The sequence below is a fragment of the Perna viridis genome, chromosome 13, assembly GCF_037379345.1.
Source record: "Perna viridis isolate PV_CMFRI_1.1 ecotype Kerala chromosome 13, ASM3737934v1, whole genome shotgun sequence".
Lineage (NCBI taxonomy): Eukaryota > Metazoa > Mollusca > Bivalvia > Mytilida > Mytilidae > Perna > Perna viridis.
This window is the reverse complement of record NC_142457.1, coordinates 30289460-30306675: the sequence shown is the minus strand read 5'-3', so window position 1 is coordinate 30306675 and position 17216 is coordinate 30289460. Positions and strand designations below refer to the sequence as shown.

The 17216-nt window shown below is 35.6% G+C and overlaps 1 protein-coding gene across 3 annotated transcripts in view; it reads left to right on the top strand.

Annotated features, from left to right (window-relative positions):
• LOC148600294 (chitin synthase chs-2-like) overlaps positions 1-17216 on the top strand; it is a 39305-nt gene that overhangs the window by 4198 nt on the left and 17891 nt on the right. For 2 of the 3 annotated variants that reach the window (XM_088558816.1, XM_088558818.1), the window contains 4 exons: positions 8879-9024; positions 10518-10923; positions 11905-12833; positions 13560-13659. In XM_088558816.1, coding sequence (XP_088414942.1) covers positions 8879-9024; positions 10518-10923; positions 11905-12833; positions 13560-13659 — 1581 coding nt within the window. The remainder of the gene's footprint in view (positions 1-8878; positions 9025-10517; positions 10924-11904; positions 12834-13559; positions 13660-17216) is intronic. The other variant, XM_088558819.1, reaches the window with a different exon arrangement.

Below are 17216 nucleotides of genomic sequence, written 5' to 3'. Positions count from 1 at the left end.
ATTGGAATTATTTTTACAAAGTATGAGGAATTTCTACCAAGAAGTACATATTTGTACCTCTTTTTGAGTAACAACGATGTGCAATGTTTTGAGTCGGAATTTTATCTGCGTATGGGGAATAGAAGTAACGAGTCGAAAAATCATAGGTTTCAATGCTATTTTATTTTGATAATAATCTTGAATTGAGGGTTTCCAAAAGATCTTTCAAATTTTTCAGGGTCCACATTGAATTAATACCACTACGCGAGTAACAAGTGGCGTAGTAGAACTGTTTGACAGTTGTGAGTATAGAAGTTGAGTGTTTTGAAAGAGGTTTGATGGCACATTTTGCAGATTCAGCTATGTAGCGTTGTTCGTATGGAGTTTTGTGGTTTTTAGGAATCTAGTACATAGGCGGTATATTACAATCATCGTCTTTAGTAGAGCGACCAAAAGAGGATAGCACAGAGTTATGGTTTTCCACTATCTTTTCTTTGCAGAGTATAGTGGCAGTATAGGTCTTTTTATTGCTATTATTTTCTACGTTTACCTCTGTTAATAAACATTGGATGTAATACGTTTTGCAGACAAAAGCAATGTTGTTTTGGGCTTTGTCTGAAGGTACGACATTATATTTGTTATGTATAGTAGACAATGTGTTTGCTACATCGGGATCTTTGAAAACTGATGTAGCATTGGCAGTCATTGACCTACTTAAAACGTTCATACGTTTCAAAATTAAAAACCTCACGGCCTTTACCCACTTTAACAGAGAATCAATGTCTTCTTGTTCTCAATTTTCTTGCGTAGTCCTCCACGACATCCACAGGAACTTTAAGGTAAAAATTCCAATTTATGGAGCGTGGTTTACGGTACTTGGGACCTTTGTAAAGGACCTGACGGAGAGATTCCTTTTTGATGATGTTTAAATCTCCCGAAATGACGTGACAAGAAGGATCATATTTGAATGGAGAGTTTTTGCAAGAAAAGTCATGTAGTTTAGTCTAAAAGTCCTCAATCTATAAGTTTGCAATAGCTTTTTTCAATTGAAAATTTTGGATATGATAGGTGAAGTACTATAGTATAGAAATATGAAATAATCGATATTGATAGGTGAAGTACTATAGTATAGAAATATGAAATAATCGATATTGATAGGTGAAGTACTATAGTATAGAAATATGAAATAATCGATATTGATTTGTCTTTGAAATTTTGTTCGTGACGTTTTTTTGATGGAGGTTGTTAGCCAAATGAACTGCACTTTATACCTTTTTTTGACACGAGATTGAAATAGTCTGTCTATTTATATAGTTTTTGGATTTCCACAAAAAAATGTGGATAAAAAAGGTATGAAACGTATCTATTTTAACTTATTCGCGGACGAAGTTCGTATTCAAACAAAAATACATGTATTTAACATATTGTTTTTATATAAAAGATAGTCAATAATCCGTCTATTTATATAGTTTTTGGATTTTCACAAAATTATTGTGGATAAAACTCCAGTGCATTCGTTTAGTATATTTCTGAAAGAAATGGCAAGCATTTCAGTGAGTTAAAATGTCATTTAATTTCAACAGTGTGAAGTTAGCTACTTATTTGCTATGCGTTTGATACTCATTTGACATTTATTTGACATTAATTTGATATTTGTTTGACATTCATTTGATATTCGTTCGATATTCGTTTGGTATTAATTTGATATTCGTTCGATATTCGTTTGGTATTAATTTGATATTCGTTCGATATTAACTTAATATTCGTTCATTAATAAACACTGCAAGGCTTTCCTATGAATGGATCGGTTTGAAATTCAGTTTAATGGCTTCATATAGATAGGGCATATGTTGAAAGAAGTTTCGGTTGCTAACCGATATCAACTTTCTGTTTGGTAGGACGTTGCAATTTTTTTTTCGATATGAATTAATACAGAAAATTTTTGTCACAAAAATCTCAGCACACAATGGATGGATTGATTATACATCTAGTGTATCAAGGGCGGATCCAGAATTTTAGATTGGGGGGGGGTGCACACAGTTCAAATTTCGTCGAGCGTAGGGAGGTTAAATTTTTGAAATAATCTTCTAGAATGGGTGCAATGTAGATATCTTTGTAGTAAAATTAGCGAGTAACTAAAGTTTCAACCTAAAACCGCCTAAATCTAACCCTGACAACCCATGCTTTGCAAATTTTTTTTGTGAGGGTGGGGGCGCTCGCCCGCCCCACCTGAATCCGCCTTTGTGTATAGCTTTATATAAATACCACATTTGAAACGTTTGAGACGTTTTAGTTGAGCAATAACCGAATATCTCATTTTTTGAAAATCGCCAAAAATCATCAAAAGAACCTCAGAAGTATCATTTGTGATAATACTAAACATACATTACCAAATAAGTCATTTTAGCTCACCCCTTGGCCTCCGTCATCATCGTCGTCCGTCGTCCGTCATCATTGTTAACAATTTTTCAATCTCTTCTCCTCTGACACTATTGGACCAATTGGAACCAACCTTGGAAGAAAGTTTCTTAAGGTATCCTGCATTTTTAATCGACAACATATTTGTCCAGTGTGATGGACGTGTTTTTCAACAAACGGTCGGCATTCCAATGGGAACAAAGTGTACTCCTTTACTTGCTGACCTATTCCTTCGCTCTTATGAGGCTGACTTTATAGCTCATTTGATCCGAAAGAAAGAATATCGTTTGGCTAGATCCTTTAATCTCAGTTTCCGCTATATAGATGACGTATCATCTTTAAACAATCCTAATTTCGGGGACTTGATACATCGCATCTACCCCAAAGGACTTGAGATAAAGGATACTACAGACACTGTAAAGTCAGCATCATATGTTGACCTATACTTAGAAAGCGATGGTAAAGGAAAACTATTGACCAAACTTTAAGACAAACGTGATGACTTTTCATTCAGAATTATCAACTTTCCTTTCAACATGTCTTATTCACGTCGCTTTTATGCCAAAAACTAACATTGTAGTTCATTTGGTGGTATTTTACTTGAGCGGGGATGGAAATATTTCGAATTATTGAAGAACTTCAAATATTTATTGCTTGGACCTATTTCAAGTCTACTGGACTATATAGATATATCTGAAATTCTGTATATACAAAAGCCTGTTTGAACTAGGTATTTGAAAAAAAATCTCTTACTTGTGAAATGGAAGAAAAGACGAAATTCTTCTTTTTATACGTCAATAATTTAAACAACAGTACACAACATATGATTTTTACATCATTTATATGCTAAATATTAACATTTGGTTCATGAGGAAGTATATTTTTCAAGGTAAGGGTGGCATTTTTTTGCATAAGATACTATATAAATACAGTGTATCATACAAAAGCTTGTTTAATCTACGATATTTTGGAAAAAAATGGTGATATAGATGAAAATCTGAAACTCTGAAAATTTCCCTTTTTACGACTTTATAATAATTGTAACACAAAAAGAAAAATCTAGCAGTCTGAAAGGGTAAGATATGTTGATACATCATTATTATTCTTAATAAGAATGCATTCAATATGAATTTTACAATGTCGGCACGCTGTGGATGAGTTTTACTTTAGACAGAGACCAGTTTTCTAGGTGGAGGGGTGATATTTCAAACCTTTTGGGGAATTTTGTTTTCGCGAAAATTAGGTTTATTATATAGGAAATCGAATAATCTACCGAAAATAATATCAAAATTGAGACGTTTCGGATGATCAAAAACTTGTATAGTCGAATGCATTTCACTTTTTGTGGGAAAATCTAAAATCCTTCTTTCCCAGGTTAATACTTATAGTCGGCGTCACATAAATAACATACTGTTAAAATTTGAATAAAAATATTTTCTACGACTTTATTGACACCTACCGTCGTTTAAATTGTCTTAAATGACTTGCTCACTCGTTTAGCCAAACGGCTTCTCCCTAAACATTGAATCGTTAAATTCCGGTCAGATTTTAATTCTAGGTGCCAATATTTACATTGTAAAAAGTCGGCCATGTTTACAGTGATCGGGTTGCTAGGAGATGTTGTTTATGTTTAAATGGTTTGTCCAAAAACCGAAGAACCCAGAATGCAATTCGGCGTTATTTCGGATATCTCGGATTTATTTTACGCGAACAACGTATAATACCGAGAAGTTGATCAAGCAGACGATTGTCACCGGAGTTCGACGGGAACTTACGCACTTCGTTTGTAAACAAATCGTCCCGTAAAAACCAACATGGCGGATATTAGTATGGGATTTTCCCGTAAGGATTTGTTACGCATGATTTAAGCTAATAAGCGACTTGTTTTTGAGAAGCTGTTTGGCTAAACGAATGAGCAAGTCATTTAAGACAATTTAAACGACGGTTGGTGTCAATAAAGTCGTAGAAAATATTTTTATTCAAATTTTAACAATATGTTATTTATGTGACGCCGAGTATAGTGTATATTTGCAAACTATCAAAACTACATACAGACACACACGCATACGTGTTCATACATACAAAACATACGAACATATATGAAAGTTAAATATTAATAATTATTTGTTTGACATTTTATATTATTTCAATCGGTTCAGTTTTAGCTTTATTAACCTATAAACAGGCCGGACCAATACTCACACGGGGAGAAGGGTACAAAACTATAAACAGGCCGGACCAATACTCACACGGGGAGAAGGGTACAAAACTATAAACAGGCCGGACCAATACTCACACGGGAAGAAGGGTACAAAACTATAAACAGTCTGTTAAAAGATGTTAACCGGGCCCAGGCTTATGTCGAACCCAGAATATTGAGCCCCGGTGAGCGACATCATATCGGTCTTTGCCCTACTCAAGTACTACAACCCATATATAGTAGTTCATACAAAACAAGTAAAAAGATTTCGTCACAACGACTCTAATAATTCTAGGTATTATTTGACCTGTGGATTAATATTCGGAAATACAATAAATATCAATGGATATGAAAGGAATGTTAGACAAATTTATAAAAGGAATATTAGACAAATTTATAAAAGGAATATTAGACAAATTTATAAAAGGAATGTTAGACAAATTTATAAAACGAATATTAGACAAATTTATAAAACGAATATCAAATCGATATAAAATGAATATCAAACGAATATAGAATAAGTTACCAACTTCACACTGCTTTAAATTTCAATCTTAAAAAGAAATTTTTAAATAAAAACTGGTTGCAAAAATCGAGAGAGAGTCCGAGTTGCGCTTTTGTTACTTTGTATGTATGATTTTAGTTACTTTATGTTCTTTGTTGTGTATGTCTGTTTTCCATGTCTGGTCTTTTTCCCTGGATTACATTCTTTTGATTACCGCTATAACCTTGGTTCCATTGATTACTCTTTCCTAAATTGAAAACTAAATTAATACGTGATTAGAAGGTTGGGATGCACGAAGTGTCTTAAAAGCACAAACTCTCGAGTATATATAATGCCCCGGGAAGTCAGACCTACTTATTCTCAAAACGTTTAGATGATCGTACAGAAATCTTTAGAAGGGTTTCCCCATTTTCGAAATTTCTGTATCAGCCAGTGTCATTGAGTCAACTTTTGAAATACTTTTGGCAACAAATAGTAAAATTTTCTACCGATAAATTCTTAAATTGATCGCTATTTTAATAAACATTTTTGACGAAATAATTATACCCAAAAGGGTTAAGCAAGTACAAAAAAATGAGTTTAACAGTTGAAATTAGATGTTAATCACTAATTTATCCTAAAGTATTGTATAGAAAAAAGGGGTATGGTTTCAATTCTACACGTATCTGTATTTTATCTTTATCTATATTTTGTAAGGAGTTGTCTCGCTTTGTTTATATCCTGTTTGGGTTTCAGAAGTAGATATTCGTGTATTTTCAAAGTGAATTAAAAATACAGATCTAGAGCTATTATTCTTTTTGAATAATTTTCTTTAAACAATTTACACAATAGCGAACAAAATAATCATTTATTGTTCTATAAATTCGTTGCCAGCCGAGGTTTCTCAGAAAAGGGGGTGCTAGGGCATTATTTGCCAGTTTTTGACAATTTAACACATAAAAATAACAAATTTTCCAATGAAAAGCCGGGTGCCAACTCCTGCACCCCTCTGGATCCGTCACTGATAAGTATGTTAATCTTCAATTACTGGCTTTATCCTATGCACCCACTTACATTATGTTTTCTTTAGTGACTGGTAAGAGCTACCAACAGGGGTCGCTTCCACTAAAGAATCAATTACTTCGAAGTGCAGTGTAAAATTCTAGACTTAATGTATTTTTGTAGCTCATACAAACATTTTAGCAAATGCGGTCGTATCAAATGAAATATCAGAAATTAAAAAAAATCGCACATAAAACAAAACAAAAAGAAACAATTTACAAAACAATAATAATTGATTATGATTCAATAATGTTTAGGCAGTTAAACAATTACACTTTAGTGCTGGCAATAGTTTAAAGACAAGAACTGTTTAACATTAACTGTTTGTATTTCCTTTTAAAAATTTATGTATCATTTAATAATGGTACACTTTTACATCATGGTACATATTTACATCATGGTACACTTTTTTGAATTAAATGATAACTATCAAATAATTGAACCGTCGTTGTTAATTGAACCCGTTTGTGACTCGTGTCGGGGAGCTGCATTCTTGTTGCTAGATTCAAACTTATTTGCATTATAAATGTATCGCTTGTGGAGCAAGCCATACTTACCCTCCCGGAACACCTGATGTCACTTCATTTCTTTGCTAGTAATTTTTTTGGGTATAAAGTCTGTTTTTTTCTCTCTTCATTTATGTATCTTTATTTCAATTCGTTCTGTACACTGTATAGGCAGATTACCATTCTTTCCCTTTTCATTCGATTCTGTACACTGTCTAGGCAGATCACCATTCTTTAGTTCATTCGGTTCTGTACACTCTCTAGGTAGATCACCATTCATTCCCTTTTCATTCGGTTCTGTACACTGCCTAGTCAGAACACCATTCTTTCCCTTTTTCACGTTTTGGCCATGTACTTGGATTTTGATGTTTCTGAATTGTCCGATTATTGACTACAGAAGTTTTATGGTCGTCATCATGAATTCGTGGATCTTTATGGTGTATCCATCTGCACCCTGAAAACTGATTTATTCAACGGTTCATAGTTTTCCTTTCCTCGTTTGTCTACCCCGGACTTGACTTTTTTATGAGCAACTCGGCGATTGATTCTAGAAAAAAACGGTGGACGCTTACCCTACTAGTGCACCTGGTCCATGCTTCCAGCTCTTAGTGGAGTCCGAGTTGCTCATTTGCTTTTGTTACTTTGTATGTATGATTTATTTACTTTATGTTCTTTGTTGTATGTGTCTGTTTTCCATGTCTGGTCTTTGTCCCTGGATTACATTCTTTTGATTACCGCTATAACCTTGGATCCCTTGATTACTCTTTCAATATTTTATAGGATTTACCGCGTCTAAATACCTTTTCGGAAGCTCTCATGCAAAGAACTGTTTCCCATGTTAACTGTTATGTATTTTTTCCATAGCCAATTTTTCTCTAGAGCAAATGCGTCACATGCAAACTGTTTTGCATTAACATGCCTATTTTTCTCTAGAGCAAGAGTGTCACACGTAATACCTATTCTAACTGCCCTTTCGGAAACTCTCATGCCAAGAACTGTATTCTATTCACTATTATATATTTTTCCATAGCCCTATTTTCCTATAGATCAAGAGTGTCGCGCGTAACACCCTTCTAAATACCTATAATAGGGAGACATTCTTCCGAATACCAAAGAAGTTCTCTTATATATGTTTTTAAGATTGAAGTCTTCAAAGTCACTAATTGTCAAATCTTCTATACTACTTGCTTTCAACATACGACAGGGCACGAATGCGATATGCTCTTAAGTCGGGTACTTTCCGCTAGAATCCTGGTTCCATTGATATGATTATTCGTTTGTAACTGTGATGACCTGTATGTTTTTCAGTACTCTCAAATATTTAGCGACCTTTGGGACGCTTATGATATCGACCAGGGAAACAGATAAGGAACCAGATTAATCAACTGGCAATGGCTATTTATATATATTGGGGCCCTTACAATGTATATGACCCATAACGTCCATTGTAACGAGCTCCTGAATCTGAATCGGAAACTTGGTCAATGCTAAACGATCAATCCATCTTCTAATGTAAATCTCCCGTTAATTTGTTTACAAAAAAAAAAACAAAAACAAAAAAAAACAAAAAAAAAAAAAAAAAACCGCACGTAGAACATATGTGCTTGGTATTTACAGCTGGATGAAATAAACCAGTCCCAATTTCAAAACAAGTTTTGGCTAGTGAGTAATTTAAATAGCTTTTAGGTAGAAATCTGCCCTACATTATACCAATATGTCCAACTTATATACCACAAAACACCTGTGTGATCCTTTGGACACCGTCTTTAAAGTTTATACACGGCTCCGATCAGCAGCTTAACGTGCAGGAGAAGTATATAATTATGCAAATCATATGCGAATGTACAATGTTGAAATTACGAATGCAAGAAGCCGCTAATAATGTTATCGACTTAATAATAGGGAGATATACTTCTGAAAACCTTAGCAAACAGTACTCTCAATTCTTTCTATGATAAGTTGTGAAATAATCCTTTATGTATTTCTCTGTTTATGAATCAGGTAAAATGTGCATAAGTTGTGGCACATGAAGAAAGTATTTATACCTCATAATTTCTAGAAATAACCACCAAATTAAGATATTGATATACCAAATTTAGTTGAGATGCACTATTGAAAAATAGCGTGAATTTTTCCTCATACATGTATAAGCAGTCGAAATTATCTACGCCACAGGTAAAATTTTAATAGCGTTTTGGTTGTTTCCTAGATGTATTAAATATATTTCAGGCTTTTTCAATTCCCAAAATTGAACGTAGTCAGGATTATGTGAACCCGGCCTTTACAGGGGATGACGAAGAACCCCCAATTTCATCTGCTAACAGTAGGACAAGGGCTACTGAAGAAAGCTTAAATGGAAGTGACAGAGTGTCCAGGTAAGGGCTTGATCTCACTCAGCTGGACAATTTCACTAGTTATGCTCTTTAGTTCTTAGTTAATGAGTATGCATGACATAAACTGTTTGGGTAGCACTACCCCACAGCAGGGTGTATAGTTTCATGAATATGCGTGACATAAACTGTTTGGGTAGCACTACCCCACAGCAGGATGTATAGTTTCATGAGTATGCGTGACATAAACTGTTTGGGTAGCACTACCCCACAGCAGGGTGTATAGTTTCATGAGTATGCGTGACATAAACTGCTTGGGTAGCACTACCCCACAGCAGGGTGTATAGTTTCATGAGTATGCGTGACATAACCTGTTTGGGTAGCACTACCCCACAGCAGGGTGTATAGTTTCATGAGTTTGCGTGACATAAACTGTTTGGGTAGCACTACCCCACAGCAGGGTTTATAGTTTCATGAGTATGCGTGACATAAACTGTTTGGGTAGCACTACCCCACAGCAGTGTGTATAGTTTCATGAGTATGCGTGACATAAATTGTTTGGGTAGCACTACCCCACAGCAGGATGTATAGTTTCATGAGTATGCGTGACATAAACTGTTTGGGTAGCACTACCCCACAGCAGGATGTATAGTTTCATGAGTATGCGTGACATAAACTGTTTGGGTAGCACTACCCCACAGCAGGGTGTATAGTTTCATGAGTTTGCGTGACATAAACTGTTTGGGTAGCACTACCCCACAGCAGGGTGTATAGTTTCATGAGTTTGCGTGACATAAACTGTTTGGGTAGCACTACCCCACAGCAGGGTGTATAGTTTCATGAGTATGCGTGACATAAACTGTTTGGGTAGCACTACCCCACAGCAGTGTGTATAGTTTCATGAGTATGCGTGACATAAATTGTTTGGGTAGCACTACCCCACAGCAGGATGTATAGTTTCATGAGTTTGCGTGACATAAACTGTTTGGGTAGCACTACCCCACAGCAGGGTGTATAGTTTCATGAGTATGCGTGACATAAACTGTTTGGGTAGCACTACCCCACAGCAGGGTGTATAGTTTCATGAGTATGCGTGACATAAACTGTTTGGGTAGCACTACCCCACAGCAGGATGTATAGTTTCATGAGTATGCGTGACATAAACTGTTTGGGTAGCACTACCCCACAGCAGGGTGTATAGTTTCATGAGTATGCGTGACATAAACTGTTTGGTTAGCACTACCCCACAGCAGGGTTTCAAATAACTTAAACCTTTAGTTAATTCTTGTTGGGCAAATAATGCTATTAAGTAGTAGACTTTGTAAGAGTCATGCAAATTCTGTAATATGTGTTACACCTCATAAAAGGCTACATAAGTCGCTTAATAGGTATGTTTGATGAAAAGTAATTCATTCATTCAAATCCATCTGCTTTCAGGAGATAATCCACATTGGAAATCCAACAGTTTTTTTTTAAAGCCAACTGGAAGTGTTTAATAATTACTTTATATCATACTTTTTTTGGGTTATTTTTTACAGAGGTTGGGACATCTTCCCTCAACAATCTGTTAAATGGAATCGGGACGATATGGAGCAGTTCTGGAGGACAGCAGAGAAACTGATGACAATCTGTTTCATCTTTTTCATATTCTTAATCGTGCTCGGCACAGGACTTCTATCACGAATTACCCTACACTTACTAATTTGGCATCTACACCCACCGGCCTCGCACTCGATTAAAATCAACTACACAAATAATGATATAAACCACACAGATGTTCCAGTACATAATTCGACGAAAAACACACAAGCGACGGTTGATGAGAAGTGGGTTTGGTCTGTTTTCACTGTTATCATCGCGCCATATTTTGTCGCCATATTGACATCCCTGAAAACAATGTGTCTGAAAAGAACTCGTTCCATTACCTTGGGTCATCTTTTTCTGGTACGTTTTAACCATAAAGTACCTTAACTGCTTTAACCTAATACACCATTCATTCAACAATAGAAAAAAGAACAGATACAATGAAACTCAACAAATACACAAGCGTGTAACCTTTATACAATATAGTAAATATACAAAGATCACCAAAAGGTGTACAACATGTGTAATAACATCTTTAAGTAAAAAACTCCGAAAGGCCCTGTAGTGCCAGAACCAGGTCCTTTGAAAAGGAAAGATGCCAGTCGAAGTTCCTCAGAAAAAGGGGTTGCTAGGACATTAATTGCCATTTTTTGTCAATTTTACGCAAGAAATTGACAATTTTTACAATAAAAGTATCAACACCCTGCACCCCTTCTGGATCAGCCACTCCCACGACAACAGAAGTAATACAATCCTTGGTAACAAAACGATGACACCTCTTCAAAAGAAACTAAAAGGTCAAATAACGAAACAAAGACACGTTAATGACCACCCTCTCCTGACTGGACAGCCGCGTGTCTGATTACACAACAAGAATGCAAAAAAATAAGTAGTACATTTATATAAAAAAAGATAGACGCAAAAAGTCACCAGTAAATCAAATTAAGTAATCAAAGATACAACCAGACTAATTTCACTTTACATAGTATCTTTCACCTCTAGAAAAGTAATAATAATAATAATAAATTTTAAATCAGTAAAAAATACTTTTTAACTGAACTTTGCAATATCTATCTATGTATATATATATATCAAACTTTTTATAACAATATGAAAGAAAACATTCAACACTAAGTCAGTATTGTTCAATATTTAGTGATACCTGTCTATACTGCCTCCCTGAGTAATTAAACCACTAACCTGTGCAAACCTGACATCTTCCAAAGTCCCTTCATATCAATACCCTTTGAACCTCTAAAAACAAACACCAGGCTTGATAAAACAAATCTTCGGAGGTTTCGGTATAGACAGGTTAAACGTTTCATTGTTTTTTTTCTCTAGATATTGATCATAGAGAGTCTTCATTCAGTCTCCCTTTCCTGTCTGGTATATATTATCCTACCTGCTTTCAACCCACCAACAGCTTCATTGATATATCTTGCTGTAACATTTGTTCTACCCATCTTGGAATTTATCAATGCATGCAGTGACAATAATAAACGGAGAGTGATCCGAATGAGTATGATGATTTTTGCGATGCTGCTTCACTGGGGAGCAGTTGTTTTAACATGTATTTATATTTTAAGAAAATCGGTGGGAACAAATGGGACTTTATATTGCATCATTTTTGCAGTTTCTTCTATTTTGCTTTCGGTAAAATATTGGGAAAACTTCACCGGTGTTGCTAACAAGGCAACCAATTTACCATATCTTAAATTGATTAACCAAACAAGGAGAACAAAAATGGTACTTATTTCTTATTTGTGGAAAACAATCATCTGCTTCATTTGCGTGATAGGTATACATGGTATAAAAGCAGAAAAATTTGCCCACGGTGTCAGGGCAATTTTTAACTTTGAAAGCACGAAACTGCAACATAAATTTAGTTCATTAAATTTGGGGAGCGATGATTCTTGCTCTACCTACGTACCCTACATCATTGCCATAATTAACATTTGCAGTAGCTACACATGTGCAAAAGCTGCTAAAACTGCATGTGTAGTTGGATGTCAACGGCTGTGTTTCTCACTACCACTTATGATCGTAATTTTAGCTGCACCATTCGCAATGGCAGGACTAATGTACGATCCAACAATTCTTAAATTCACCGACTGTGATTTGCTATTTTCTAACTTGAATCTAACGATCTTGGGGGAAATGTCTGACATTTGGCCAATTGTTGCATCAGGAATTATGTTATTCATCTCTGTGCTTTGTACCACGTGGTATATTTGGACGACTAATGGATATAAACTTGGAGAACTTCAAAGGTACGATTGCATACATGATATTGAGCAATTCTGTGCAAAGATAATAGGGATAAGATATAAGTAAGCAAGAAGAAAGCATTGTCGCATTAAAACTTTTTTTTTACTCTTTGATATGCATATGATATAAATCTATACATTTGAACAAAGAATTCAGTGGTATACAATTTACCATGTCCCAACCATATTATAGGATATGCCTGATTTTTGCATTGAAATGCAGCCTCTTAAAGAGTAATGAGGTACACCTAAGGTAAGGGACATAACTTTTGAAATCAGTTATATGTTTGTATCATATTAAATTTCACAAAAGCCTTTCAAGCTTTCATTTGAAACAGAATGAAATCAATCAAAGTTACTTTGAAGCTTATATAAGATTGGTGTAAAATGCTCAACATAAAAGTTCCAACGACTTGCAACAGTACCTGACCTTGGTTCTACCTCCTTAAGACTTTTAATGATTTACTGTTTGAGTTTTGATACGTAGATTATAAGGAGTGACTGTTACATTTTTTTTCGGTCTATTTGAAATAACCTCAATGCCCGTGGTGCAAACTTGAAAATAACATGGTTATTTAGTGGGCACCTCGTGATTTAGATTATTATTTTTTCATAGACCGACTTAATATTACAGTCATATTCTTTGAATTTTTATCAGCTTTGCTGACATAGTTTTACTTTAGTGGAATTCTTTTTTTTTGGAAATGTACAAAGTAGTATATTTTACAGAATGTTCATAACACCGCACTATTGTGGAATCCATACAGAATTATCGTTACTGCTAAATAGGAAACAGAGCGACGAGGAGTATGAAAATATCTTAAAAATGGTGAGATCGCTATATGTTAAAATGAGTAATAAATGGAACCAATATTCTAGCGGAAATCAGAAGAATGTAATTCAGGAACAAAACCAGACATGGAAAACAGACAAAAACAACAGAGAACATAAAGTAAATAAAAATCATACACACAAAGTAACAAAAGTAAATGAGCAACTAGGACTCCACTAAAAACTGGGATCATGGACTATCTGCACCGGTAGGGTAAGTGTCCTCTGCTTTTCTAGAAACACCCACCGAGTTGCTCATAACAAGTCAAGAACGGGGGAAACGAATGAAGATAGGAAAACTATTGCACGTTGAACAAGTCAGTCTTCATGGTGCAGATGGATTCACCGTAACAATCCACAAGTTCATGGTGACGACCAATTTTGTTTACGATATAGAAGAATATTAGCGTGAGAAGTGAGAACAACGTCTATCTATAAACATTTAATGGAAGACTGAAGAATGACTTATATACATAGAATCAATAATGACGTTACATGAGAGAGCGGTAACGCGTAAGAGTGCATGCATAAAGCGCATAAAATACTATAGTCCTTTCACCTCGACGTTTCTCCGGGGCGCGAAAAGTGAACCTTAACCTGAATTTTTCATGCACTCAGTAAGAAATGAATAAAACTTTGAACAGAAATTAAAAAAGAAAATCGTCTTCGCAATGGTCTCTCAGAATAGAAAGAAATATTTTTATCATCTTAATATTACAGTTTTTGGTTTTGTATTCTGGCACTTCCACTAGGTTGCAGTTATCTCCAGTGGATACAATTTCACGATCGGTCGATTCGCTAATCCATATTTTGTACGCACGATCACTGATCTTGTCAAACTATCTCCACCGCGCACAAGGTCGACAACTATCCCGACGTTCCATAATGTATGCGGTGATTGTTCATGTATCTGTACAACGTCTCCAATTTTTATCACTTGTGTATTGTTGCCATATTCTCTATATAAGTCACGTAATGTTGTTAGGTATTCTTTCTTGCACCTACTCTGGAAATGTTAAAGTAGCTTACGTTGATACTTGGTACGTTTTACTATATGAGAACTTGTAATCAGTTTTTGAATGTCTGACATTTCTGTGGTAGACGGATATAGTAAAGTTTTTTATTTGCGTTCATAGAGTAAATCAGACGGAGATAACGGATCAACGTCATTAGAATCTGTTGAAACGCTCTTTAACGGATGGTCATTTAGGGTACACTCGATTTCTGTAATAACTGTGTGTAGGGTGTTTATATTAACATGCCCTCGTTCTAGTGTCATTTTCAGGGCATCTTTGTTGAGTCCGACTAATCGTTTCCACCAAGCTCCATGTCACGGTGCTCGAGTGGGTATACATTTCCAAAACGTTCCATAGCCTCTAAGTTGATAATGAACATTGTTAGTTTTGAATAAATCGGAAATCTGTGATGCTGCACTTGTAAAGGTTATGACATTGTCGTATTTCATTGTTCGAGGTAATGATCGACCACTCGAAAATCTACGGAATTCTAATAAGAATGAGCGTTCAGTCAAATCTGGATTAGTTTCGATGTGTATAGCTCTAGTCGATGCATATGTAAAAATAAAAACAAGTATACTTAAATATCCATATTATTCATTGTATTTGCATGCATCGCCCCACTGAAATCGACACCCGTAAAGGTAAAAGGTGGGTGGTGTTTCCGGTGCGACATAAGGTTGTCTGTGAACGTTTCTGCATGAGGCACATGAATGCAGTAGCATCTTCACTTTCTGTCGGATTTTTGGAATCCAAAATGTTTGTCGAAATAACCCAATAGTTCCATTTAGTCCAATATGATTCTGTCGTTTGTGTGCATCCATAATCATTAGTGATGTAAACGGATAATGCGATGGTAATCGGTACGGATATTTTGTGGTTTCACATATAGCGGCATTTGTTATCCTTCCGCCTGAACGCCATAATCCTTGGCCGTCTAAGAAGAATCGATATTGACGCACAATTGGTATTCTGCTCTACTTTCTTGAGGTGATATCCAAGATTTCAACACTGTATATGCTATGTTGTATCGATCGATTCAAGATGCGTGATGCATTGGATTGCATTTATATGAAGGGATCCTACATCTCGTTCACTTTTGTTCTTTCTGCAGTTTCCGACAAAACGTTGAACGTACGTTCCCATTCGGGCCATTGTTCCTTATATACGAATCAGGTAGGTCCGTTGAACCATAACGTGTTGTATTTAAGCGTTGATGCCCGAGGGCCATGTGAAAGAAGATCTGCTGGATTACTATCAGGCGGACAATATCGCTATGTTTAAACTCCAACACTCTATTTGCCACGAGCTGTTTTAATGTTTTTTTACGGATAAATCCAGCTCAGCACAATTTGATTATCGCTTCAGAATGGTTTCAATTCCTAGAATTTTTATACATGTTTCGCCAACTTAGCTCCTATTAAAGCGGCAATCAGTTCAAGTTTAGATGACGTAATTGTTTTCAACGGTGCCACTCAGTTTTTAGCTATGATCACATGTAATTGTGCGTTTGTCCCATTTACACGATATACGCATACTCCATAAGCGGACTGGCTGGCATCTACGAATATCTTGTTATAAACCAACATCGTTCAATAATCGATGTATTTCGATTGTACTCGCATCCTTCAGATCTGTGGCTAACGCATTCCACTGATCTTGTACATCATATGGCGAGTATTCATTCCACCAGAAATTCTCTTTCCATAGGGACTACATGAATATTTAGCCCTTACAGTTACAGAACCAAGTAAACCAAAGGATCAAATATCTTGGAAGACTGACTCAAGATTTCATGTTTCGTAATATCAGTACTGCAAACGTCAATGGTCACGTTTTGATAGGATAGTTTATCTGTATCTATGTTTTACTCCATAGTTTATTTGTATCTATGAGCTGGATTTATTCGGGCCATTGTTCCTTATATACGAATCAGAGGAATATGTTTACAAAATGCTGGAATTTTTAATCGACAACATATTTGTCCAGTGTGATGGACGTGTTTTTCAACAAACGGTCGGCATTCCAATAGGAACAAATTGTGCTCCTTTACTTGCTGACCTATTCCTTTACTCTTATGAGGCTGACTTTATAGCTGATCTGATCAGAAAGAAAGAATATCGTTTGGCTAGATCCTTCAATCTCAGTTTCCGCTATATAGATGACGTATTATCTTTAAACAATCCTTATTTCGGGGATTTGATACATCGCATGTACCCATAAGAACTTGAGATAAAGGATACTACAGACACTGTGAAGTCAGCCTCATATTTTGACCTACACTTAGAAATCGATGGTAAAGGAACTATTTACTAAACTTTACGACAAACGTGATGACTTTTCATTCAGAATTGTCAACTTTCCTTTCATCTGTGGCAACATCCCTTCGGCTCCTGCGTATGGAGTGTTCATATCACAACTCGTACGTTATGCCAGAGCTTGCCAAAACTACGCAGACTTTTTGTATCGCGCTAGAACTCTAACAAATAGGCTTCTTGAACAGGATTATGTTGCTACAAGATTGAAGTCATCACTACAG